The 26,688-nt window shown below is 47.0% G+C and overlaps 9 protein-coding genes across 9 annotated transcripts; 1 reads left to right on the top strand and 8 right to left on the bottom strand.

Moving 5' to 3' along the window:
* Nucleotides 1-54: 54 nt before the first annotated feature.
* On the bottom strand, nt 55-441 carry TbgDal_VII6495 (hypothetical protein, unlikely; the record flags this gene model as incomplete). The annotated part of the gene is made up of 1 exon (XM_011776735.1): nt 55-441. The coding sequence occupies one exon, from the start codon at nt 439-441 to the stop codon at nt 55-57; it is 387 nt and encodes a 128-aa protein (XP_011775037.1).
* A 425-nt stretch (nt 442-866) lies between these two features.
* Nucleotides 867-4,139, bottom strand: TbgDal_VII6490 (hypothetical protein, conserved; the record flags this gene model as incomplete). Its single annotated transcript, XM_011776734.1, has 1 exon — nt 867-4,139. One exon carries the CDS (start codon nt 4,137-4,139, stop codon nt 867-869), a length of 3,273 nt encoding a protein of 1,090 aa, XP_011775036.1.
* Nucleotides 4,140-6,973: 2,834 nt separating this feature from the next.
* TbgDal_VII6480 (hypothetical protein, conserved) lies at nt 6,974-10,054 on the bottom strand (the record flags this gene model as incomplete). The annotated part of the gene is made up of 1 exon (XM_011776733.1): nt 6,974-10,054. The coding sequence occupies one exon, from the start codon at nt 10,052-10,054 to the stop codon at nt 6,974-6,976; it is 3,081 nt and encodes a 1,026-aa protein (XP_011775035.1).
* A 1,310-nt stretch (nt 10,055-11,364) lies between these two features.
* Nucleotides 11,365-16,416, bottom strand: TbgDal_VII6470 (hypothetical protein, conserved; the record flags this gene model as incomplete). Its single annotated transcript, XM_011776732.1, has 1 exon — nt 11,365-16,416. The coding sequence occupies one exon, from the start codon at nt 16,414-16,416 to the stop codon at nt 11,365-11,367; it is 5,052 nt and encodes a 1,683-aa protein (XP_011775034.1).
* Nucleotides 16,417-16,931: 515 nt separating this feature from the next.
* TbgDal_VII6460 (cell cycle associated protein MOB1, putative) lies at nt 16,932-17,558 on the bottom strand (the record flags this gene model as incomplete). The annotated part of the gene is made up of 1 exon (XM_011776731.1): nt 16,932-17,558. One exon carries the CDS (start codon nt 17,556-17,558, stop codon nt 16,932-16,934), a length of 627 nt encoding a protein of 208 aa, XP_011775033.1.
* A 1,050-nt stretch (nt 17,559-18,608) lies between these two features.
* Nucleotides 18,609-18,971, top strand: TbgDal_VII6452 (hypothetical protein, unlikely; the record flags this gene model as incomplete). The annotated part of the gene is made up of 1 exon (XM_011776730.1): nt 18,609-18,971. The coding sequence occupies one exon, from the start codon at nt 18,609-18,611 to the stop codon at nt 18,969-18,971; it is 363 nt and encodes a 120-aa protein (XP_011775032.1).
* A 373-nt stretch (nt 18,972-19,344) lies between these two features.
* TbgDal_VII6450 (glucosamine-fructose-6-phosphate aminotransferase, putative) lies at nt 19,345-21,324 on the bottom strand (the record flags this gene model as incomplete). The annotated part of the gene is made up of 1 exon (XM_011776729.1): nt 19,345-21,324. The coding sequence occupies one exon, from the start codon at nt 21,322-21,324 to the stop codon at nt 19,345-19,347; it is 1,980 nt and encodes a 659-aa protein (XP_011775031.1).
* Nucleotides 21,325-22,280: 956 nt separating this feature from the next.
* Nucleotides 22,281-23,375, bottom strand: TbgDal_VII6440 (hypothetical protein, conserved; the record flags this gene model as incomplete). The annotated part of the gene is made up of 1 exon (XM_011776728.1): nt 22,281-23,375. One exon carries the CDS (start codon nt 23,373-23,375, stop codon nt 22,281-22,283), a length of 1,095 nt encoding a protein of 364 aa, XP_011775030.1.
* A 556-nt stretch (nt 23,376-23,931) lies between these two features.
* Nucleotides 23,932-26,112, bottom strand: TbgDal_VII6430 (2,4-dienoyl-coa reductase-like protein; the record flags this gene model as incomplete). Its single annotated transcript, XM_011776727.1, has 1 exon — nt 23,932-26,112. The coding sequence occupies one exon, from the start codon at nt 26,110-26,112 to the stop codon at nt 23,932-23,934; it is 2,181 nt and encodes a 726-aa protein (XP_011775029.1).
* Between the last annotated feature and the right edge of the window lie 576 nt (nt 26,113-26,688).

Below are 26,688 nucleotides of genomic sequence, written 5' to 3'. Positions count from 1 at the left end.
GTCATAGGACAACAGGCGATCGGGAAACCAATGTGCCATATGCGGAGACTCACTTCACATGACCGCTAAAAGAATCATGACTACAACATGCCAAAAGCTGATCAGCATCAAAAAGAGAGAGACACAAGCGGGAAGCACGGGTGAAATGCGGTGCACCCCTAATAAAGCTGCTGCGCCCTCGTTTGCCTTCCCATATGAGTGACCCGAGTATTGGAGGAACATATTTGCCACTCGCTCAGAATGTAGCCACATCACCAGACCGGTAAAGGCTGACACGAGTGCATTTAGAACAAAAAGCTCGGCCCAGGCATATTCCAACTTCCAGCGTAATATACACATGGAAAGCAACGGCAAAAGAAATGGTATAATAACATAAACAATAAGCGGATTGAGCCGCAGCACCGCTCGATCCACAGCGAGGCCGCGATTATGTAGAAACATAGAGCAACCCTCCTGGAGTGCACAGAAGTGGCTATACCGCGACCTAACCTACCGCGAGGCACGTGATAAATGGCCCCAGTAAACTTGAGGCTCCCAATAAAAAGTACAGAAAAAAAAAGGAAATCACATGTCAGCTACGACAACCGTGAGATGAGCAACACCCAACAGTACCGCTGAGGTTCCAACTGTCATGGGGAGTCGAATGAAGAAGCGTTGGAAGCGACAAAGGTAAGAAATGGACACACGTGGCACAAGAAGCTCATCTAAATATTTATGTACGTTTTTTGTTCACACAACCAAAGAAATGGACAATGCACACATGACACGACCACTGGGGATATGAAAATATATATATAAATATATATATTTAAAAAAAAAAAAAATGACAAAATGCACCGGGAAAGTTCCCCTACTAGCACTCCATTTTACCGTGTAGAAACCCTATTGTTCACCGGCAACACTGGTTTCCTGGCAGCATAACAAGCTTTCCATAGCGCAAACAGTAAATCTACGTTCTCGATTATTTCCTCCCGCGTTGCCGCTAAACCTTCCATGTCAGAGTTACTCACCATATCATATGCGAGCACCATCGCTTTTATACCCTGTACAACACCTGAACACGGGAGAGCTCCCACACCATCAAACGATTCAGGTGTCACCGCCCAACGTTCAGCACCGCGCCGTGTGGAGGCACCCACACGTTTTTTGCTGAGTGACACGATGAGGCGTTTCACCTCATGAAAGCCTTCAAGGAAGATGACCGCCGCCGTTGTACCACAACGCAGGCGCTCTCGAACTTGACGGAAAAGCCCCATGTCTGTGTAAAGATTCAATACAATACCCTTCAATCGGCTCATAATAAACTCCATCGCCTCTGAAGTAGGCATCTTCTGTAGTACAATTGGTGAGAATAGCGCCTGTGGCGCATATGAGCGTGCTGGAGTGCCAAAGGTACTCACAGGAGTTCCCTCTTCATCATCAGCACCGTTTTTATTTACTACGTGATCAGCTGACTGAAGAGCATCTCGCTCGTTTATAAGTTCCTGGGCGCGCGCAAGCTCCTCCTGCAGCTGCCGAGTTTCGTTGTCGTGTTGCCTCCGAAGCTGGTCCAGACGCTTTTGTAACTGTAACTTGTCAAAAATGTCTGCGTTAGTTTCCTCAGCATGGCGCAGCCGCCTCTCCACTAACTGCACTTCTCGGCTCATGGCATTAAGATGTTGCTGCTGCACGAACAACTGCCATTGTATGAACCCTTTGAATAAGATGTGCCTATTGCGTTGCGACTCCTTGGACCTGGCAAGCTTCGTTAGTCGAGACAAAGTACGACGTCTCTTCGTCATATTACGCCACATGTTAAACACACTGCGGCGGTGGCGTTCGATTACTACCTTTTCGTACGATTCAGCTATCTTTGCAGCGTTACCCCTTGAAGGAGCACAGGCAATGGGAGAATTCTTATTTCCGTGACACGAATGGTGTAGCCTCCATTCATCATAGGCCCGCCGTTGTAAAGACTTCCGTGCCCTTGCAGCTAATATGTTGATCTTGTCCTCTCCCACAGTTTTGCGCGACTTACAGCGAAGGTGCCGCCATTTGGTAAAGAATTTCTCCAACAGGGTTCCTTTGGACACTTTTTCCAACGCAACCGCTATTTGCCACCGATGTCGCGCCATTCTGCGTTCGGTTGTGGACCTTCTCCATGTGGAAAACAACCGTGACAACCACATGCGGCGTGATACCTTCTGGAATGTTGTGGAGAGAAGCTTCTGCCGCAGCCGCCGTTGTTCTTTTTCATACAGGGAACACCACATCGTAAAATACCGACGAAGAATACGGAATCGATGACGGTCCTCCAGATCGAAGCAAATTTCCTTATGTTGACGCCCCTGATTGGTATTCTTAGTGGAGAACTTTCTCCATCTGGCGTAGTAGCTATACAGGAGTTGACGTTCATAGATGCTGAGTAGCAACAAACTGTACTTTTGTTTACGCTTCATCTCTTTCTGCTTCAGTAGCAAAGCCTTTTTCTCCCACAGAGCTGCTTCTGCTGCGTCTTGAGAAATTATGGCGTTCAGCGACTGAATGGACTGCTGCAAAGATTCCTCCACTTCATTACGGTGACCGCACCAGACCTTACTGATGCCATTGCTTCCCAGTGCAAGTACACGCATTGTCTCCACCGTTCCCATACACTGAAGTGCAACCGCCTCAACTCGCCTAGGTACCCCTTCTGCGTCAACAACTCCTTCCCTCAACACCTGTTCAACACCGAAGTCATCGTCAGGATTGGCGCTCCAGCGCTCAACCAATCCATCTACATACGCCACCCACAAACTACGGGAAGCATCATGAGGAACCATGTCCCGAACCGCCATTTGTACGGAAATCGATCGAAGTAGCCTGCAACAACTCTGAAACGTTGTGCCAGCGCTAGGAGTGTCAGCGCGCAGGCTCCACACATTCACGCAACCCTCCTCCGCTGAGGTAAAGAGCAAACCTTCCATCACAACAAGTGCATTCACGCAACTGGTGTGTTTTCGTAGTGTGGCAGCCTGCATGCCTGTGGAACAGTCGATCACTATAATATTTCCCGTTGTCATCCCGCAGAGCACATACTTATCACCAAATGAGGTGGTGCACGTTAGCATCTGATGCGCTTCGGGTACTCCAACAATACGGGTAATGGCTTCAAAATTCTTTTCCTCCTTATCCCACCGCACAAGGGTCATGTCGGTGGACGCACTGACAGTGATACCATCGGACATCCCGCAGAACGACACAACCGGTGCTGAGTGGAAGCATCCAGTTGTCACGGCATTAACGCAGAGGTGGTCGTATACAACGACGGTTCCATCATCGTACCCTGCCCACACATGATGCTCAAACGCTTTAAGAGTTCCAATGAGAGAAAAACACCCTTGCGTCGGCCCAGCCGCAGACTTCATAGGGGGCCGCGGAGGCACTCGCCCCCAAAAATCGCCTGAAACACTACTAAAAATATCGACAGCACCAGTTTCCTCATTAGCAGCCCATACCGCAGCACTTGATTTCACCACCACAGCACATGAATAGTGCCCTGATAAGGTGAAGGGAATACTATTTCGGCCAACGTCGCTCTTTACTTGCTCCTTTGTTTCGGCTATTGGCATCACCGCAGTTGGGTGCCTCTTTCTAGTGGGTGTCTGCGCACTCGACGCCGCCGTTGACGCACCTCCAGCCCCCGAAATAGAAGTCATGGCAATTGAAGCACGACTCGGCATTGGGCCAATGGTGCTTCGTCGTGCACTAACAGATGACGGATTCCTGAAGGAGGAACGGCGCCCTGATACGGGTACTGGTACGGATGCCCTTCTTTGAATGCACGGGACGGAGTGTGTTGATTCTGCTGGTGAAAGTGTCTTTGGAGACTGCAACGTGGAAGCCTTCTGAGAAGCACGTGTTCCGCGATAAGGGGTGACCACTGTTCGGTTGCGAGACGTGGTTGCTGAGACGGGTGTTGTTGTGCGAAGTGATCCAGAAGTACCCGCAGCACGAGCAGGTGCGATGGCTGCTGCTGCGCTTGGGCGTCTCACCACACGGCTTCTTTTCTCCTCCGTTGCCGCCTTCGGTGTTAACGAGACACGGCTGCCGCGTTCCGATACCGGAACTGGACCTCTTACATCTCGGTAGTACGACCGACTAGATATTCCTGACTGCATACGGTGCGATGTGTGCGTAAAGTGTCAGAATTGGTGTTTTTTGGGGAGCACCAGACACGTCAAATCTAGAAAAAAAAAAAAAGAAGATACGCACACTCCCGCGCGCACACACACACACACAAAAAAAAAAAGAAAAGAAGAAAGGAGAAAACCTCTCCGGGCCTCCACAACAAGTCAGTCCGATATGTCAGCCCCGTTTCCAAACCTCTCTTTTTAGTCTTCTTCCGACAAGGGGACCCCTCTTAATTAATCCGACTCCGCGTTTGGAGTTCCTATGAAAGCTACGCTGCGACGTGCCAGACGATGATTATTTTTGGTTTTGTTTCCTTTTGTATTTCTTATATTTGTTTCTTTCCGTGCGACGTAGTGCCCTCTTTGTGATGCAGTGGTAAAACAGTCACTTTGACCTGCTCTTAACTCCCTTTTATTTTTTCAAAAATATATATATATATATATATATATATTAACCAAACTGTGAGTCTACTACTCCCTATTACTTTGTCCCTTCTCCGTACCCCACACGTAGGCCGGTTTCGGAAAAACTTCTTTCGTTGACTTGGTGTATAAAATTGGTTTGGAAGAGGAGAGAAGTTTTGAAAGAAAGAAAGAGGAAGGGTAAGAGGAAGAGGAGAACAAAAACTTGCATTAACAAAAAGTAAAAAAAAAAAAGATAAATAAGAGAGAAAAGCGTGCGCCTCACGGGCAGCAGTAACCTGCACAATACTCTTTCGGTGAAAAGAGAAGGGGAACGAACAGTGAAAAAAGAAACAGCCAAAAATAATAGAGGCAGGAACGAAGAAGGAAAAGTATGGGAGCACGTGAGGAAGCAAGATAATTAAAAAATATATTTAAAAAAAATGAAAAAAAAACGTGCTGACAGAAAAAAAAGGGAAGAAACGCTTTCTCCCCCTTATTTCATCCGCTCCGAATATTCTACCGTTACGCTACCATAACCAAACGGGATTGCAACATCCAGTGAACTTGCAGCCACATTTCATATCAGCGCGATTCACACGAATGAATTTTACTTTGTCTTTGACTGTTTTCCTTTCTTTTTCATCCTATATATTTTCTCGCTTTGTTTTTATTATTGCTTAAATTAAATTGCACAACTCACGACCGAGTGCCGAAAGTTACATTGGCGACAACTCACAAAAAAAAAACATGCAACAAAATCAATAAATTAAATCGAAAGGGTGGGGGTGGTGGGTGGAGGTAAGACAAGTGGTAAATGCACCTCTGATGAGGGAGGGGGGGGGAGGGAAAAGTGCCAGGTGCAAAACAATATAGAAAATAAATAGAAACACACATGCGTCTTTCACTTCTGCGTTAAGCGGCAGGACAACCGCAGGTCCAAAGGCCCAAACTCCATGAAAAACACAAACACACGTAAGGGTCGAAGAAAATGAAAACAAGGAAAAAAAAAAAGAGGAAGGTAAGGGAAAAAAAAACATGAAAAATGACGAACAAATAATTGATGCTGCGTCGAGAAACGCCACATTCACAATCTGCACATACAAAAAAAAACCACATGAGCCTGTTCAAAAGAATGAAGCACAAGCGGTGTGGAGGCTAAAGAACTCCACCAACTTCGATAGAAGTTGAGGTTCTGTGGTTACATACACTCTGTTGCTCTTTCTATTCCAAACATTTATATATGTGCACGCGAATGTTTAACGCTCTCTACAAAAAAGAAAAAAAAACTAGACAGCGGGTAATGACTTTTATCTCTTTTTCCCCCTTTTATATTACCCTTCGCATTCCCCCCTCCCTCCTTTAAAGAAACCTTCTCAGATGCGAGCATTTACCTTTCATTTATTTTCCATCTTCCACAGAAAATTGGACCGCTTGCACGAAATGTTACGACCACGCCCCACACCCACCCCTGAATGGAATCAAACAGCAGAAATAAAAATACAACATCGATAACACACGCGAGCATCAATGCACACAAATATAGTTTATGCAATTTGTTAAACACACATAATATATATTCAGAATTTCTATGTATATATATTTTTATATAAGTGTGGACTTGCGGAAAAGGAGAAAAAAAAGGATGCGTTTCATGGCGAGTAACACGACGCCAACACCAACAAGAAAAAAAATTGGAAACCTTTAGGTGAACACGAAGTGGAGGAGAGACAAAACAGATGGTTCGTTAACATCTACAGAAAAAAAAACGAAGAAAGAGGTGGAGTGAGGTAAAAATAAAACCACCTCACAAAGACACAAAAGTGAACAGAGGGAAGGAATGGGTAATGAAATCGCGAGGAAAAAAAAACGGAAAAAATAATTTAATTAGTTGACAAGAACAATTTACATATGCCAATCCTAAAGGTTGTAAACTTTTTTTTGTACAAGGGGAGAAAACCCACAACAAAGTGTCAATCCAATCCAATCCAATCCCTTCCTTTCCTCTCCTCTTCAATACACAGACACATATATACAAACTTGTAAACGCGCAACTTCTTTCTCTTGCTATCTTTCTTGTCTTATTACCATTCTTCCGTGATTCTGATACTATTTTTCAAATTTTTTTTTCGACATCTATTCAGGTCAGTACTCGTTTTCCTTTCCTTTTTTAACATTCACATGTTACTCCAGTGTCTTCCTCTCCGTATTTTACAATCCTTCTTCTGCATCTGACTGCAAAGCAGACGCTTTGAAGGGCACAAAGTTAGCGAAGAGGAGTTGAAAGAGCATCGGTACAATGAAGGAGCACCTTCTCCTCCTCACAAATAGACACATACACAAACATATATATATATATATATCCAAAAAGAAGTGAAGATCAACGCCAGAGGTCACGTAGAACAGGTTGCGCTCATAAGCTAATAAATACCCTTCTGACTATCTGCACAACAGAAACTGACTTCCCGGTAAGGCTTGTCACTGCGTTTCGACTTCGTTCGCCTATGTGAAACAGCAGCCGACGTCTGAATGTGGTCACGCGAAGTTGGGTCCACGTGCGTGTTGCCGCCTGCCTTGTACTTCGCGGCGTATGAGACAAATGCAATGTTAACGTCCTCCACATAGTGTTCACCATAGAGTGTATTCCATGACCGCATCGTTTCATCCACCGCATCCGTAGTTTCCTCCCACATAACATCCACATTGTCAATCCCGAGAAGGTGAAGTACCTCCTTGTATTTTACGTGATCAGTACGGTGGCAGTGCAGAAGCAAAGTGATACCGATGGTTGGAACGGGGTCTGTTGTCGATAGTTGCCTTTGGCGGCGGTGTCCATGAAATTCGGTATCACTCCGTCGCGAAAGCACTGAAGGACGCTTCGAGGGAGGTTGTGACTTGAACATCTCCTTCTTATTTGGAGGGCCATTGTGGCCATGGTACGTGTTTCCGGTGTCCGTACCGTTTTGATGCCCATGAACCGAGGAGGGTTTGCTGCTATCAGCTTGCCTACTCCGGCGCAAAGCTGCCTGAAGGGGTGCTATTGACTTTTGGGGACGCGGCAGGTACGAGTCTGAAGAAAATATTGACAGATTTTTCAGTTCAGTAGCCGTTTGATCACCATCGTCCGTGTCAATTTTTGGATCCTTCAGGCGATTAATTTGCGCGTAGAGGGCAAGGTACTTTACATAACGGGTCCAGTCCATAAACTGTACCTTTAGTTTTTCCTCGTGCTCAATGAAATGGTTATTCATACTAAAAAACCTCTGTAATGAAACGGCAAAACGGTCCATGCTCTGATTCTGAAAGTGTGCCGTGATGAATGGGTCCAAAACGGCACTAAGGTCAGCTACTGAATTAACATTGTGTAGGCCGTCAAGATTCCCCACCACGGAGGAGGCCAGGGGTTTCCCATTTATAAATCCGGATACACCAAAGGTAGCTAAAATGTCCCGAACTTCATCCTCTATGGAAGAAACCGTATCACCATCCTGCAACGCGTTTCTTGAGGAGGGATTCTGCTTGGCTCGCAGCTCCCAGAAGTCGTAGTGTAACCAATGAAGATCCTTCTGTACGGTTCGAATCATTCTATCCCAAACGTGTTTGCTGGCTGCCAATGTCTCCTTCACCCCTTGCGGATCCTCGTGTTTCTGAAGGAAGAGCATGCGGTAGTTGCAATTTAACACCTGGCGGCACACTGCTTCACAGTCTCTTCGGTACGCTACGGGATCTTGGGTCATTTGAGCGTAATGAATCGCCATAACATCTACAGGGGGCACGATAACAGCCTTGAAGTTTGCAGCCTGCATCGCAAGAAAAAATATATAGCGGCTTATTACAATTTGGAGCACGTCCCGCCGCAATTTACCGTCCGAGGGATGATTGCCCACCGAAAAAAAAGGTGCCACGTTCTCACCCGGATCCGCCACCTGAGGCTTCTTCGCGCTACATTCATCATCTTTCCCACCACCGTTACCAACACACCTTCCGCTTTTGTCATTATTCCCCGTGGGCCCCTCCTCAGCCTCACCACTTGAGAAGAAAAACCACCCAAGCGGATGGAGTGTGCACACTGCCCCCAGATGACTCGGTACAAGTTCGTCATCTATTGCAATATCCACCTTGAAATAGCCATCCATGAGTAAGTTAACCATCGTCTGAACAGTATCACCCACAAACAAACCCTTTCGTAGCGTGATACAATTAATGCGTTGCAGATTAAGACCACAAATCTCCAGTGGCACTCGTGTGCGGTAAGGGCTAATGTTGCGTCCTCCCTTCCATGATTCCCAATGAAGCGTATGCAACGAACCAAGACTTCCAATGTCAAGCCACTCGTTCTTAGCCCCACGGATATTTACCGCGAAAGGACACCCGACGATGTTAAGTTCCTGCAAGTGCTTGAATGAGATAAACGTCAAGTTGGGATCGTCGAGTTGATCGTTGTCACTCAAGTCAAGTTTTACCAAACTTGTCAAGCGGTGGAAGTATTTTGGTAGCGTACGCAGCGAACACGCACGCAGTGACAGCGTCTTCAAGGGAATGGGCTGAGGAACCGCAACAATACACCCTTTGCGATTGTTCTGTCCAAAGCTCTTCGCAGCGCTACTCTGCGACCCCACACTAGTTGCATCATCATTGTGCTCATTGATTAGATTAGAAGATATGCTTGTTTTCATGGAGCCGCGTGATGTGAACTCTCTTACGAGGCGTCCCGCTATCACATCCAATGTTTCCAAGGGATTCCGCGAAAGGTCAAGAGTAGCCAACTTACGCAGTTTAATCACAACACGCGGCACCGCTGCAAGGTACAGATCTCTAAGATGCAACTCCGTTAGTGAGGCACACAAGAACTCGCCAAAGAAGTCAGGATTCTCAAACTCAAAGACGTTTCCCGATACATCAAGCGTCTCAAGCGACTGGAGGTTCCTAACACCATTTGGAAGTTCACCGACTATACCACAGTCTGCAATGAACAGGCGGACCAACATTGGAAGCTGCGAAAACTGGACACCTCCAAAATTGAGGCTGCCGTTGTTCGATACGTCAAGTTCCTTCAGGACGGGACATCTGAGCACACACGCCGGTATGGTGGTCAGCGAACAATTTCTCAGCACGAGTCGTGTAAGATTAGCGATGCGTGACACCGCGTCGAGAGCGTGGACGTGATGACCTAAATTGTTTGAGCTCGCATCCACTACGCAAAGTCGTGGCATATCTCCCAAAACGACAGGAAGACGCTCAAAAATGTTGCAATCGATGTAAATTTCTTCAATGTCTGGTAGCAGTGTCATTTCCTTGCCCAGTGTATAGAGTTTGTTGTCAGTCAGATGTAACTTCCGCGGTGTGTGCAGCTCGCCCGTATTTATGAGCCCAACAAAATCCAACCCGAAGTAGCTTATGCTACGCGATGTGAGATCCACATCACCATCCCTACCAACATGAACACCTTTTACACCAAATGGGTTCACATTCTTTGTAGAGCTGGAAAGGTTACACCCCATTTAACAGCGGGGACAAGAGGGGAAGTGTTCGCACAAGAAACTTTGTTTCTTATTTTTATTATTCTCTCCTACCCTATCCTATCTCTTCCTCTCCTTTAAATATAGCCCGTCCGGACCTTGTTTCCTTTGAGTTACCTCTGTGTCACACACCTTACTTTCCGTATTATATCTTTCTACACTTGTAAAAAACTCTTTAATGAAATTTTTTTTTTGATAAAAAACACGGTCAAAAGGGTTGTAGGGCAGAAAAACTGAAGGAAAGATGAATGAACACCACCAGTTTCCCCTACCTTCACCTTAAGCCGCACTTAGGGGAAATCACATGAGGAGAAAAAGAAAAAGGGAAGGACAAAAAATCAGGGAATTAAATAGTAAAATTTGAACACAGCAACCCCCTTCCCCGCAGGAGGGAGAAAGTAACGATAGGGCAACTGCGTGGAGAAGTCACAAATTTCCAGCAATCCGCGAATTAATGAAAGCAACATGCGTGCATGTAGTGTCACACAATAATAATAGCAGTTATCCAAACTACGATAAAGGGGGTTTACTACAATTATTACTTATAATTTGACGGGAGTCAAGCGCCTCTATGAATGGTTGGGAAGAGAGAATGTTACACTAGGGAAGTCGACCGTCCTTCGCACCGCTACACATCTAACATAATATGAAGCTAATTCGATAACCCTGACGGGACGCTACACTGGCATTTAAGGAAACCCACAGCATTAATTTCCCCCCATCCCATCCACCACTGGTTTATGAAATGAATTAGTACATGCTGTGTGACAGGACCCCAACGATATCACATAAAGAAAATCGACAGAACCACTTGAGGTCCAACTCTAATAAATACATATGCGGCCTCCCGCAAACCTTTCCCTAGACCACAATGAACAAAGAAAGAAAAACAACAAAAGGGCGGAGAATTATATAAGGTATGTAAATGCTTTGACAACACATTGGAATACAAACATTGTCAAGTGCAACTAAACAGATATCCGCTCAAATATGACGGGAAGATAGGCTACTTAAACGTTAAAACTAATGCGATTCATGGCGACAATCTTGCTGCTGAGCTTGACCCACTCAATCAAAGTATTGATGTGATAAAGAAGTCAGCAAACGCACAATGAGCGCGCGGCCATACGACTTCAGAGCTGCGCTATTCGTCCAAGTTCCCTCATATTGCCCATAAGAGAACATATTATCGAGCACTAAATGTGGGACAGCAGGAAGGAGATAGGCTGGGAATGAAGCGAACATGCACAAGTGAAGACACCTACAGTGGCTAAAGAAAAGAAAATGAGTACTCAACCGCTTCCCGTCGGCATCACCTTCACTTCTCCTGTCAGCGTGAGTTTCCCTTGATGCCACATTGTTATGATATCTTCCAATACTTCCACGTGCATTTCCCGCATAGCACTGGTTGAGGCACGGAATACCCTATACACTTTGTACGCCCTGCCGAATCGAGCTGCAAAAAGAACCTCGCGCAGTGACATCTCAAAGTCCCGACGGGTATTGGTGCACGTACTTTTGACCTCAATAAAGGCTAAAACATCTTCCTTGCCAGTTAACTCTCCAATATTGCGTTTCTTCGTCGGGGAAGACACGATGCGCCGCAGCAGCAAAATATCATAAGGGACGCCAAGTTCGGAGTGCTCATTCACCCAGACAACCTCAACATCGGTGGGCGTCTCATTACACAATTTTTCGTACACGAAACGCTCAGCTGCCACAGAATAGTCGTGAGTGTCGTATCGTTTCAGAGGACCTTCTGGACGGTATATTACCATCGGGCCAGGATTCCGCTTTGCACGCCTTCGATGATGCTTCCCTCCCATATGAATTGGCACCCCCAACTCCGCATTGCGAATAGCACTCCCATCGTTGCCCGCATCGAATTCTTCCGATACATCCGGATTTTCTCCAGTGTTCGATTCATCATCGCCCCTACGAATGCGTTTAACCGCAGCACGAATTACCTCATGTGCAGAGCCAAAAAACTCGCACGACCATTTGGGTAACGACCTGACTGAATATCCGTCACCGTCACCCCAGAGGGACACCTTCAAGTTTGCGCTACGTGCGCCATTGGACGACTTCCCTGCAGTTAGCACCGGTTTCCCTATGAGGGAGAACCCCTCACGCCCGAGTGGAAAATGGTCCCTGAAACGTGACACAGAAGCAGCGGAAAGATGCCACTGCGGATCATCGGATGGAGCACGCGTTTCATGAGGTTCTGTGGTAACTTGTGACGATAACGTCTCGCAGGAGAATCCGCCACCGTAGAACTGAAGACTCCCGCAATTAAACCATTCTTGCAGGGCACTCAACAGCCCGCGACGCACCTCCGCATCCGGCCGTGGCACAAAAATATCTGCTACAGCCTCAGCTCCAACAGAAGGTGTAAACTGCTCGTCGACGCCATAGATACAATGGTGTTGTGGGATATATGTGCAGCGAATGGTGCGCACCATGCTGTATACTTTTCCTCGGTAACGCACCACTTCTTTCAATACGGGGTCCTTCGCCAATGTGGTACCAAAGTTTTCCAAGCGGTGTCGCACTTCTTCATCAACAAGTTCATAGTAAAGCGGGTACTGCGCACGCATAAACCCTTGTACACGCGGCACACACTCACCGATCATACGGTGAAGCTCGGCGCTGCTGTCGGTATTCAAGCTGCTAAAGGTAACAATCTTTTCCGTGCAATCTTCCAGTGCAGTAAGACCCATTCTCTGCAGCACAGTTGCAACAGCATAGTGCGATAGTTCGTGTGTGAACTTCAGTGCAGGAAGCGCGGCAACAGAGCTCCCTCCCTCAGTTTCTCCATTTTCTACGGCCTGCAGGGCAACTTCGTCAAATCCGCAGTAGTAGGAACCACAGAAAAACAAACCCTCGGCCCCCGATCGCCACTTACCATTGAGGGGAAAAATATAAGCACCTTTACTGTTGGCAGGCACACGATCTAAAAGCTCCTGGAGGGCGTTTTGCGCAACACCCTGTGGTGAAGAGCGGTGTTTTCCATCCTGGCTCCCGCACCCCATACGCTTCTCCAGTACACTAACAATCTCGCGGTATTGCAGTGTGCAACAAATGGTGAGCGCGTGCAGGAACAACTCGGTCAGACTCGTGTTGATAATAGAGCCTGCAGAAACGCGATGCCTGTAAGACTGTGCTGTGGCTACCCATGAAGCAACGGTTGGAACGGGGGAAACGCCAAGAAGTTCGCGGAAGAAACCACAAAGATCATCTCCAAGGAAGCAAATGGATCGGTCGAATATCTCCAAGTCAAAGTGCTCACCTCCCGCACCCATTTTACAGTCAGATGAGGAAGGGGCTTTGGCGCACTCAGTCAGTGAAAACCAATGCACAGTGTCGCATGTAGCCAATTCCCCTATAATGAATGGCTCGTTGGATGCGATTGCACTGTGCGGTGGTGGAAGAGGAAGCAACGGCTCTTTTTTAAGGCTGCGAAGGGCAACTTCACGGCGGCTTCCGACGTCAGAGGCAATACAGTGCACCAAGTGACGGATCCCCCCGACCGAAACGTGCATGCCGATGCGCAGCGAGCGGAGAACTCTCAGTGCCACTTCTGCATTCCACGACCGCGGCATCCCAAAAAGTGCGGCTCGTAATTCATTACAAAGTGACGGTGACGTCCCTACAAGATTCCTCACGATAGGCACCCATCTATTCAAAAACTCAAGTGCAAACTGACCTTCCCGCACTGCCCGCGCCGTAGTTTCTGCGCCATAGTAGTTCATTGCATACTGTTTCCAGAGCTCGATAAGATCTACACATGTGCGCGGGGCAAAATTCAATAACTCCGAGGCCGCACTAGCAATAAAGCACTGAATTGAAGGGAACAGCTCACGAGGCGTGCACCAACGAACAGCATCTTCTCGCAACATATTGCGATTGCTTTCCTTCCCTGGAGTAATATATGGGATCCAGCGAGTGTCATTCAAAGAATTTAAGAGTCCCGTCACTTTCTCCAAATGTCTTTCCGTTTTCGAAAAACACAACCCCATCAACCACCAGTACAACGTTAGCATCCTCAGCGCCATGTGTAGGTCCTCCATTGTACTTGTGCATACTTGGTTGTGGTGATCCTCTACCTGGCGCTTTAACACCTCCGCCAGAAAGTTGTTTTCGAACCATTCTTCAGGAACACGTGTAATCACACCACAATCTTCGAGAGTTTTACGGGCTAACTGCTGGACCTCGTGCTCCCCCTTTTCACAAGGTTCAGGGAGGCGACCGGAATGGGGGAAGCTTTTACAACCGAATAAACAAAGGGAGTCAACGATAACAATAGCGGTTTTATTTCCCATCCTACTACCACGGTTTTTTGTGTCTCCAGCAAACGTATACGTGGTTCCCCCATTATCGAAAACGGGACTCAGTATAATATGGAGGGGATGAAAGTCAAGCAAATCCGCCCCCAAACGGTACCCTGACAGCAGAACACGGCCACTGAGGGCGGACCTTGCGGCTGCAAGTGGGAGTAGAGAATCAGTTCCCACAACTGGTACGAAAAGCAAGTCGCTCATTCCAAGCTCAACACACTGAAACATCAGTGAAGCTGGCGACCCGTTTTGTCCACAATCGTTACCGGCATCGCGGCTACTCTCACGGTCATTAGTGTTGTAAAAATTAAGAGTGTTTTTAAAAGAGCGGTAGAGGTCATACAGCTTGTTGGGGGCGCCAGTTCGCCCCAGAAGTGTAAGAAGCTTCTCCAAACTGACGTGGAACGTGCCGCTGTTTGATGCTTCGCTGTTAACACTCGATATCCCAGATGTGCTCCCGTTCAGAAAAAGGGGGACAACTTCATTAGAGGCAGATTTGAAAACAGTAAAATCATGCACCGTTGGGACGTACGAAAAATGATGCGCCGACTGCATCACAACGAGGCAACGTAAAACGGACATTGCATCCTGGAGGCTCAGCGTAGGAAGAGAGACCGTTGACGCTTTAGAGGCTGTGACATCAAAAGGTGGAGGCTCAAGAGGAACCCGCATTTTGGGAAAAGATGGTGTTTCCACAATCGTTGTAGAGTCATCCGCCACCACACGACGTTGCCGCTTTCTAGCGTAAGCAAAGGCAGATGAACAGGCAAGACCAGTTCCAACATCGTTGTTGTTTGTAATTCTACTTGAATCCCCATGAAAAGCACTTGGTACCGCGTTACTGGGAGGTGCACTACTCTCGTGTGGCGCTAACCGTTCCGGCGCTGTGCCCGCGTTTGTCACTATCACGGGGACGGCGGGTTGCGCTGAAATCGGATCAGTTTGCAGAACACCGTATAGACAAACACCACCCGCCGGTCCCTCACCCGATTTATTCCACAACGCCAACGGAACTCCCATCGACTCTGCTTCCGGCACCGGTGCCCGCACAGAAAATGGGACGAACAGTTTGCGCGATACGGAAGTTTCCTTCTCACGCAGTATCATGGAACCATGCAGGGCCTCCACAACACGCGTGTAAAGCAGTGCACGCCCATCAGCTGCCCTTATGTTCTCTGCAACAATTTGCGAAATAAAAGCCGACGTTCTTCCAGTCTCTTGGCGCAGCAGGCGAAGCAGCCAAGAAAAGTGTTGAATATGTATCCCCAGCTGCAGAGGGGTGTAGTAGCCATTTTTGTAAAACTGTGCAAAGGCACGTACAGCATCCCCCGCGTCCCCACCGCTTGTCAACATTATTTCAGCGTCAGCATGAAACAACAAAAATTGTAAAAAATCGTCGCTGGTAATAGGGGCCACAACTCCTGTTGAGCTCCGCAGATTGAACGCGTGCTGCACAAACGGCAACGCGGTCAGTGAATCACCTAAACCAAGTTCCGCGAAAATTGAAACACCTTCAGCACTGCAAACCTCCAACTCTAATTCATGAAGAGTGACGACGGGCCGTGTGGCAACTGCAGATTGAACTAGTGCTGTAGCTCTCAGTTGTAGTTCGGCAATTCTGGCAATTGATGGAATCTGCTTCAAAGCAAAGGGTAAACCATCAGGAAAAGGAGATTGCCCCGATTGATTGAAAAATCTCCCGTAAACTTTCTCAAGTATATACTCAACTGTCAGGGATTTCTGCTGCACATTCCCTTTAAAAGAGTTTTGCCCAGCGTTCCTTTTTCGCCCTGCACTATACAGTAGCTCCTTCACGTAGCTATCAATATCCTCGGTCGATAAAACATTGGGTCCTCTACGGATGGGACGAATTACACCTTCATGATCAGCCATGTAGGCAGTGCTCCAATCCGACAAATGCACTTTGTAATTTTTTTTTTCAAGAAAAAAAGTAAAGGGAGAAAAGACACACTGTTGGTGGGAAGTATACGGCGAAGACAATAACATGCCTGAGGTGCAATACGCCGTCCTACACACCTGCAAAACATCTTTTTACTGTCCACCGAATACAACACACACGCACACGCACAGGTCCTGCCACCACACAAACGGAACGGGCCACGGGCTCACTGCATATCATCGTTCCCCCCTCTTCCTCCACACACGCCAATTGTTAACGAGAATTTAAGTCACTTCAAGTAATCGTTACAAGGAACCGGTACGGATCCCGTCAACGACGGCCAGCAGTCCAATACATGTATGCATATAGTATGCATGTATCGGAACTGCCTTCTCACCAAACATCACACGGGAACCGCTACAATATACGTTACCTACAGCTCGTCCTCTTAGAATAATGCCCAGCACTATGTTTAACCTATATCACCACAGAATAAACATGAAATACAGGGAACGAAAACACAGAGACCCTCTTCGATGATGTAAACAACCTTCGGAGCGCACTCGAGAAGCACTGCAGATTGAAATAAAATCACCAACACAAGGGCGCGCACACAAATTGTTTACGGAACCTCCAACTTTTCCTTCGCGCGCTGACCCATTAAGTTTACCAGCAATTCACGCAGCGGAGACACCTCCTCACGAGGAATCAGATCAAACTCCCACACAAAATACATAAAATGTTTCAGTGCGGTGTTGATGTGAGATTCCTCCTGCAACTCACGAATCTTCGCAAAGTGGGAATAGTAAACGTGTGCATAAACGCGGAACAGTCGCTTGAAACACGCCTTCACCCTATCCGCGAAATCTGGTGGATAGGGATTACGATCCTCAGACGGAAACACACGTTCATCATTGATCTGCCGTTCGATCCACTCCATCAACAATCTCACATACTCCGGTGCGCTCACCTTCGTTGCTTTTGGATATTCCGGCGGGTCACGCCATAAATACTCATAGCGTGGACCTGACGACATGACAGGACAACTGCTGTTCGTGCAAAACTCTGTTAGAGAGCCGTACAAAACATTAGTGATGTTGTAGAAATCTACAGTGTGTACGGAAAGCCAATGATTCAGATCGGCACCTTGCGGTAGCTTTACAGCAGCACTGAGGTCACCTGAGCGCACAAGTGATTTGGCAAACTTGTGGAGGTTGTAACGTTCAGTTCCTTCCTTATGCTTTTCCATGAGAATATTTTTCTATGCCGCTTGTGGAATTTATTTTACCACAATGCTTTTATTTTAAACAAATTGAATAAAGGGAGGGATGAAAGTAGGGAACATTCTTTTTTTTCTTGTGCCCGAGTGCTCTCATTGAACGTCATTATGGGAAAGAGAAGAAATATATTAAGAAGATCCGACTCGCTAGGAGATAAGCTAGCTAGCTGCCTCCTTGCACATCCAACTTTTTCACATTTAGGTACGGAGCATTCACCAGCTTTGGTTTACAGATACATTTAGGCATGCAAAACAACACCTCCAGCGTATTGGTAGTGTGGTTTTGTTCTCGCGTCACAGTTTAGTTTTAACAGTGTTGCGACGGGTGATTGATTTGCTCAACGCAAAAGCAAGCAGCAGCATCGTCATAACAAGTGAAAATATGTTTCCCCGACATATTGTGAAGAGCAAACGAATACCAGAGCTTACCTTTCTAAAAGCAAATTAAGGAAACAACGGAACATAATTGTGGAGGGACGATGAGTGCAGTAGAGGTGTTAAACAGATATGTTGCACAGCCACAATGATTCATAAATCCTCCACCATCCAGAAAAAACAGGAAAGAGGGTCCTGGTCGCAGGAGCCTCAAGTGTGAGTAAGTCTCGAAATCGATAAACATCATCTGTTCGAGGAAAAGGGAGGAGATATGACACGGAAAGAACGAAAAGAACAAAGAAAAGGAAAGAAAACAGTCACCACACAACATTCACTGAAACCGAGAGGTTCGGTGCACAAGGACACAACTGAAGGTGGTAGATTTGCTTCGCAAACCTTCAATCAACCACAACAATTACTCGGTTGCTGGTTTGTTCAGGCGTGAACAGCTGATCCACAAAACTGACTAGTAGAGTAACTGGCATCCACAACAACGGGGTGCACAAAACAGAACCCACATTATTCGCTCATGTTACTTGTGGTCCCTTCGCTTTAGTGTGACTCCTCTCTTCCCCTTTTCATTTCCATGCTTCCCAACGTCGACTCCGTTTCCATCAGTGAAGCAAACGTGTAACGAAGATAAAAATGAGGGCAAGACAACGAAGTCAGGTGGAAATGAATAATAATAATAATAATCATCATCATCATAATCATAATAACAATAATAATAATAATAATAACGACTCGTCTTTAGTTTCGTTGCGGAAGGAGTATATAAGAACAATAAAAATATGCCCACGGCGAGCTCACAAAGAAAAAAAAATGATAATTGAAAGAAATGTGCTCATATTCAATGGCATTGGAAGGGGGAGGGAAAAAGGGGGAGGAAATGCTATTCCCCCCCCCCCCCACAAAAAAAACGAAGACCATGGGGGAAGTCAACAAATCGTGAAGAGCCGCAGCACATCGAGTAATTCACCGAAGAGACACGTGTACGGGCACCGCTGAAGGTGTGTCGCAGGGCGTTGAAATGGAAGAAATGTAATGTTATGAAGGCATAAAGTAAAGCTACCCTTAACAGTCACAGACATAAAGCACATCCCCTCCCGCTTGATGTAGCTGAGCTATACGTTTAAAGTGAACGTAAAAAACTGACTAATACATTTAGAATCATTAGATTGCTACAAAAACTTTGTATTTCACTTCTCGATTACTGTAGCATCACCCGGCGCTTCATACTCGTGTGCGATTTCGCCTGCGGGCACTGTAATATATAATTTGCCCCACAGATTGTCGATCCACGACACTTGACTTATAGGTGTTTGTCAGTCTCCGCCCACACGCCCTCTCATCATTTATCATCACCCTTTTTAAATTATTTTCATTGAACCGTTACACTCTTCGCAAGATTCCTCGGGCAGTCCACATTTAGGCCACGTCGCACTGCAAGGTGGTGGGCGAGTAACTGCAATGGCACTACATTCACGATGCCCTGAAGGCAATCCACTATGGCTGGAACTTCCACACAACGCGAAGTAGCGCTAACCAACTCCGCATCCGGTTCTGTCGTTATGGCCACCACACGCCCACCGCGTGCTTTTACCTGTTGAATGGCACTTTTGCTGCGCCCCAAAAATTTATCATGGGGACAAAAAGCTACAATCGTGGAATGCTCATCCACTAGAGCAAGAGGCCCGTGTTTGAGTTCGCCGCAGTGGATACCCTCTGTGTGGATGTAAGTTAGTTCCTTAACCTTCAAAGCAGCCTCCAACGCGGTGGCGTAATCATAGCCGCGACCAAGAATAAGGATAGCTTTCGCATCACACAACTCCTCGGCCAATTTCGTGGCAACATCATTAGTACACTTCAGGCAGTGCGAAAGTGCTCCCGGAAGAGCCGCCAACCCATCGATAATTTCTAAGCGTCGTTTTTGTATTGGTGATTGACTGCCACCGTGTGAATGGGAACTGTTCCCACTACAGTTTTCCTTGCTTAGAAAAAGGGCTAACAGCGTTAAAACTACAACCTGTGATGTGTATGCTTTCGTGGATGCAACGCCCACTTCCACACCAGCGTTGAGCAACAGGGCGAAGTCAGATAGTCGCAGCACGCTTGAGCCCGGTACGTTTGTTAGTCCTACAATCATTGCCTCGTACTTCTTGCAATACTGTAAAGCCATGAGGGTATCCGCCGTTTCACCGGACTGAGAGACAAATACGCAAACATCATCACTCCCTATTCTCGGTTCTCTGTCAAGGAGGTCCGGCGCATTCTCAAGTGTAATGGAAATATTTGGTAAAAGCTCCTCAAATATCGGTCTTGCAGCAACGCAACTGTGGAATGAGGTTCCGCACGCCACCAGCATCAGGCGGCGGGCGCTGAGCAGCGTCGTGCGAACACCATCGCTCATTTCTTTGATTGTAACCTCACGTGTGTTAAAATCAATCCGATCACGCATTGAACGTGACACACTTTCCGGTTGCTCGTATATTTCCTTCAGCATGAAACTTGGATATGCCCCCTTGCAGAGTCCCTCGGGTGACACATCGACAGTTTGTGATGTGCGACTAACTGGTGTGGCATCATTGTAAAGCGTCAGAGCACCTTTTGAGTAATGGGCCACATCGCCGTCTTCTAGGAAAATAACCTCCTGCGTATAAGGAAGAAAGGAGGCGACGTCGGAGGAGAAAAACAACTTGTTCATAACAGACCCATTTGCGATTCCGCTTGCTGTTCCATTGCTCTTACCGTTTTGTAGGCCTATTACCAGCGGCGAGGCTTCCTTACACGCTATAAGTTCCCCAGGGAAATGGACGGATTTAATTAACAGTGCGTAGGCACCATCCAACTCTGCCATTACTTTCCCGGCAAGGTCAGCGAAGCTAATCGAGTGATCCTTCGAAAAGATATGTTCAGCTAACACAACAATTACTTCCGTGTCCGTGTCACTGCTGAAGTGGTATCCCTCTTCCAGCAGCATTTGCTTGATGGTCATGAAGTTAGTGATGATGCCATTGTGAACCACGACGAACTCCATATTATTACTTGCCTGTGGGTGGCAGTTTGCCTCGGACGGCGGTCCGTGCGTTGCCCAACGAGTGTGCGCTATTCCTTCGTGATTTTCCAGCTGTGCATTAAAGTCCAAATCGGCGCAACCACTGAAAACGCGTTCCCGAAGCTTTGATATGTTTCCTACGCTGCGCACCACAATATGCTTTTTTGACTTCACATCGTCAACACACAAACCCGCGCTATCGTAACCGCGGTATTCCATGCGCTGTAAACTGTCGAGCAACACATTGAGGACATCACGGGTTGTGCAGGGAATGCGGTGAAGAATGTAACCGAATATCCCGCACATTAGTTGTTGTTGTTGTTGTTTTTCTACGCTACCGTATATATATATATATATATATATATATTTGTGCCTCTCTCCCGTATCAAATTGTTTGTACTTCCTTTCTTACCCTGTTACCGCTGCAGTTGATTTCGTAAAAAAAAAAAATTGAATATTCCCCCCACGTAGTAATTCGTACCTTTGATGTGAGTACTGCTCAATGTTGTCCGCTTGTTTCTTTTGTTCCGTGTTTACAGAGAGGGTTGTATTGTTCCTTTTGCACTCCCTCCCTTTTTTTTTTTTCGCACTAACCTGGCGTAAAGATATCTTCCTTTTCGGGGGTGGGGAGGGGAGGGGAGGAGGTTTGTTGCCGTTTCTCTACTTGGGATTCTCCTTTACACTCTTCCCCGTTTCGCCAACTCTTCCCGTTGCACTATGTTTTCTTCTACACAACACTTTCTTTTTCTTAACCTTCGTCGGTTACCCACCGCTCACCTACTTTTAGGTTAGTTGTGACTATTACAACGTACCTCTGTAGTTCACTATGGCAAAATAAAATAATAGTGAGTGATAATTGAAGCGGTTGCAGGAACAACAACATCAAAAAAGCAAACAGACCAAAGAAGAAAACAGTACACATACACAAATAAGTGTATTGTGCTATAACATATCTATATACATGTGTAGATATACGCATTCGTTTGCTTATATATGTTGTAATATAACAACTGTATCAAGGCGGGCGAAAGCACAAGGGCAAGGGGGACATTAAATAATAATAATAATAATAATAATAAAAATAACAATAAAATAAAATAAAATAAAGGACAAACGTAACATAAAGCAGCGCCAGGTAACAAATAAAAAAAAATAAAAATAAAAACAAAACAAAGCAAAACAAAAAAAAAATTGTCACGTTCCCAGAGACGCCTCACATACAAAAACGAAAGAAAAGACACCTCTCAAAGTGATAGCTTTGGTCACTGGGCACATAAGTGCCAACCGGATGCTTTGTTCACAGCACTTGCATCATCCACCGCATGAAGTACTCTGGCGGTACAACTTTCGCTGTTCCGCTCCAAACGCCTGCCACAGTCACAGGGCAACTGCTTAAGTAACTTCACATCTGTCAGTATGGACATTCCCCGCCCTACTCTGAACCACAACATTCGCATAACCGTGAACTCGGAGTGGGGAAGTGACGACTGAGTCCACCCGCAGAGAGGTGGGGAATCGAATGTTGCACAATGCATACTACTTGTGCCAAACAGAATGTTCTCATCAATGTATATTGCCGCTCCATCACGTCCTCCTCCTATACCGAAGAAATCACGGGCGCAAACGACGAACCTCTTGTTACTCTCTTTTCCCACCCATGTGTAAGTCGATAACATACTGTTAACTGTAGGCTTGCGAGCCCGCGTGTGTTTGTGCACAGCGTCAGAACCGGCTTCCGAATCTTCCTCACATCCTGGAAAATTCACAGCGGATGACAGCTCATCCCGAATGTTCCGGGAACGCCTGGCGTCAACATCGTTCATATCAGCATATGTAAAAACAAATGTTTCGCCCGTTCCAAAGAAGGCATGCTGAGAGCGTCCAAGACACGGCACCTGAGGTGTAAAGCAACCTAAAACCACCTGATTTGCTTCACAAGATCGGGCTTCGTTACCAATCCCTGATTCACACTCCACATCACTGTGCCGTTGTGTTGGTTCACCACATTCCGGTGCACGCTTTGTAACAACAAATATACCGATACCGCCGTCCCCGTCATCATTAATTTCTTTCATGGTCCTGTAGAAATTTTGCAGAGAAAACCCATCTTGCTCTGTGTCAAAGCATGTGTCCCATGGGGAATGATGCAGGTGAGGTGGTAACGCCATCAATAACTCATGATATTCGCAGCGCGTGAGTGGAAGTGGAGGTGATGGGCGCCGGTTAGGAAAAAGAGCATCCAAATCTAAACAACAACTGCAGTCCGTGAATGAGGTGGTGGGTTGTTTAACTCGAACTGCTACGCCAGGTGGTGGAGTACGGTAGAAAAAAGGTTGTCGTGGACACTTACCGACCATCTGCGGAGAGTTAGAGGCAGATTGCAGACGGAAAGCAGGAGAGGAAGCAGCGATAACGATGGGATGTTAAAAAAAAAAACAAAATAGCAAAAGAAGATTAAATGCAGAACAAGAAAAAAAAATAATAATAATGGATACCTCGCTGACCGGAGGGCCCCACGTTTTTTTTTTTAAAGAAAGAAAATAGGAAGACAGTGACGCCTTTTCTTCCCCTCCGTTGCAGTGGTGTGGGAGAGAGCACAACCAGTAGAAAAAATCTTGACTCGATTCCACACAGCTAACCTCAAGGAAAAAAACGCCTTAGTTTTGGGTGTGACGCTTAGATGAAAACAGTAGATTGAAGGGGAGGGGAAAAGAGAGAGAGAGCGAGAGACGAAATGCAAAGATTGAAGTGACAGCATAGTATCTAGGTGAGCAAGGCATAGCCTCTTATTAGTAATCACTGTGGATAATAACTAACAACACGAATTGATGCGGGGCAAAAAAAAAAAAAGCACCAGCGAGTTGGCAGCTAGACAACTTTTCACAAAAACGCGAAGAATGTAATCGCTTAACCTCAAATCTTGTAACCGATTTCATACCCCTCATGCACGGCCTGCAGCAGGTCCTGCTCTCCGTGTCCTTCACCACTGTAACTATCACGACACGACCCCGCATTGTATATGCTGAAGTCCCTAATCATTTCCCCTCGCTTTTTTGCACCATCCTTCATCCATTCATAAATCCACGTTCCCACGGAGATGTTCGGCAACATCCCATACGCCCAAACAATGGTATCACACTGAACGAAAAATTTGCGACTGTCTGGTGGCACCATAGAGATGTGAACGCCGTTTCCGTCGATATTTTCGACGAGGCCATGTTTGATAATAGTACCACCGTGGTTTCGAATCCACAGCTTTTGCGTCCAACCCCTCCCCCGCGAAAGATCAGCATCCTTGTCCGCTTTATTAAATAACACCACATCGCGGTTGTTACGCGGCACTCGGAAGACAGCCTGTGGGTCAAGACTGCCATCGTCGAGGTTAACACCCCATTCGTCGCAGTACTCGTGAATGCTCCGTGACACACGCGGGTCGTGGAGCAAATACGAGGCCACATCATGCGAAATCGCACCATTTCCAATAATAACAACGCGTCGACCCGCGCGGACACTACCATTAAGAATCTTTTCGAAAGGCACAACGAGGCGGCTTTCAGATGTTCCGGGAAGCTGGTGAGATGTAGCGGGACGTGGCACGCTTCCGCAGCAAAGTACTACAGCGTGAAAAAATTGGTGATTTCGAGCCATCTCTTCCCGGGTGAACTCCGCGCCAAGTCTTACATTAATGGCCGACTCCCGTAGCTGTCTGGTCCAGTATTCCAAAATCTCCTGGTAGGACTCCTTACCAGGGACCACCTTCGCGAGGTTAAGTTGCCCGCCAACGTAATTCGACTTTTCAAACAGTGTAACATCGTGACCACGGCGCCATAACGTGAGTGCACACGTAACACCCGCAGCACCTGCACCAACAACGGCTATCGATTTCTTGAACAGCGCAGGAGTGCACCGGCGCTCCCGTTCATAACCACTGAAAGGATTAAGCGCACACGTCATGCGCTGGTGCTTGTACAGACGATTAACACAGTGATTACACGCAATGCAGGGGATGATATCCTCAGTGTGACCTTCCTCTGCCTTTCGGATCATCTGCGGGTCAGCAAGCAACGGCCGCCCAACACCAACAAGGTCACATACACCATCCTTCAATAATCGCTCTGCTACAGCTATGGAATGCACCCGATGTGTGGCAACGACAGGAAGAATTACCCCACGTAAATGCAGTTGTTCGCGTACGTGTTGTACGCACCGAGCGAACGTGGCCTGCGGAACGTACGAAGCCATGGTCTGCACGGGTGAGTCGTGCATTCCGACACTGGTGCTTAACATGTCCACACCACCAAAGCGCGCCAACGCTTCAGCCACCGCAACGGTCTCAGCCATGGAGGTTCCCCCCACCTTCAGGTCGTGCACGCACAACCGTACAGAGAGAAGAAACTTCTCAGGGTCCGAAAGAGAGCGGCGCACCGCGTCAAGGGTCCGGAGCGTGGGCTCTATTCTCCCATCAAGTGAGCGACCAAAGCGGTCATTCCTGTCGTTGACGGCAGGTGAGAGAAAATTGTGTAACAAGGCGCCCTCACTGACTGGTATTTCAATACCGTCGAAACCTGCTGCTTCCGCTAGCCGAGCAAATCGCTCATGCTCGGACACAATGTACTCCAGTAGCATTCCCGGAACGCGCCACGGATGTGCCTGAGGAAACGGTTGGACGGGAGATGGCGTGGAGGTGGAAGAAACAAACCATCGCCGACGCGCCGCTCTGCCAGGGTGAAGGGCCTGAGCAAGGATAAGTCCGCCCTCTTTATGCACGGCTTCCGTCACACGCGATAGGGCCTTTGCTGCGTCACGGGTGTCAAATGACATGCTATCCACCCGCCACTTTCCGAGACGGGAGACACCCAATCCACCACATACGATTAGCTTGGCACCATTCCTTGCGCGCTCTGCGAAAAATGTACCCATGGCATCCATGTGAGCGTCGCTCCACATGTCAAGCTCCTGTTCGATATTGAGGTACATGGGTAACATAACGAAACGGTTGGGTAACACAACACGGTTATTTGCCCCGATAGCTATCGGTGAAAAGAGCGAAGTGGCTTTGCGAGCTACAGGAGCAGCAACAATCCCTAGCGGCATTTCCTCTTCCCTTCCTATCGGTTCTTCCTTATGAACTGAAACGCTTTTTATTACCGGTTGCGCCTCAACCGTTGGTTCCGCCTTCCACGGGTATTGTTAGATATGTTGGGTCGAATGCGGAGGTGCAGAAATGGGAAGAACACAAAGTACTTTGTGAGCAAATAAATTTTATCCAAGGACCGGACGAAGCAAATGAGATGAATACACGTCTTTCCGATCGCTTGATTGTTTAGTCACTGCATTGCGTCTGGAAGCAAAATTACCCGTTTCTGTTTTGGAAAATTCGTCACTTCAAGAGTAGCACCGTGACATAACAATGTAACTTCAACGCCTTACCCCATAAACGTTTCGTCGTTGCTTGTCTTAAACTGCACATGAAAGTGAAATTCCGTTGCTGCTAATGCCGAGGGGTCCAGTTGCCGCTCAAATTAACTGCGCTTTTTACAACGCTAACCGGCAATAAGACACGTGGAATGTCCAACTGATGGGACTTTTAAAAAAAGAAGTATAAAAAGCCGCAGGAACAACCCGACAACACTCTGTCTTATGTCCTTTCCACACATCGTTCATGTTCCC

Source organism: Trypanosoma brucei, chromosome 7 (assembly GCF_000210295.1).
Source record: "Trypanosoma brucei gambiense DAL972 chromosome 7, complete sequence".
Taxonomy (NCBI): Eukaryota; Euglenozoa; class Kinetoplastea; order Trypanosomatida; family Trypanosomatidae; genus Trypanosoma; species Trypanosoma brucei.
This window is presented reverse-complemented; position numbering and strand designations above follow the sequence as displayed.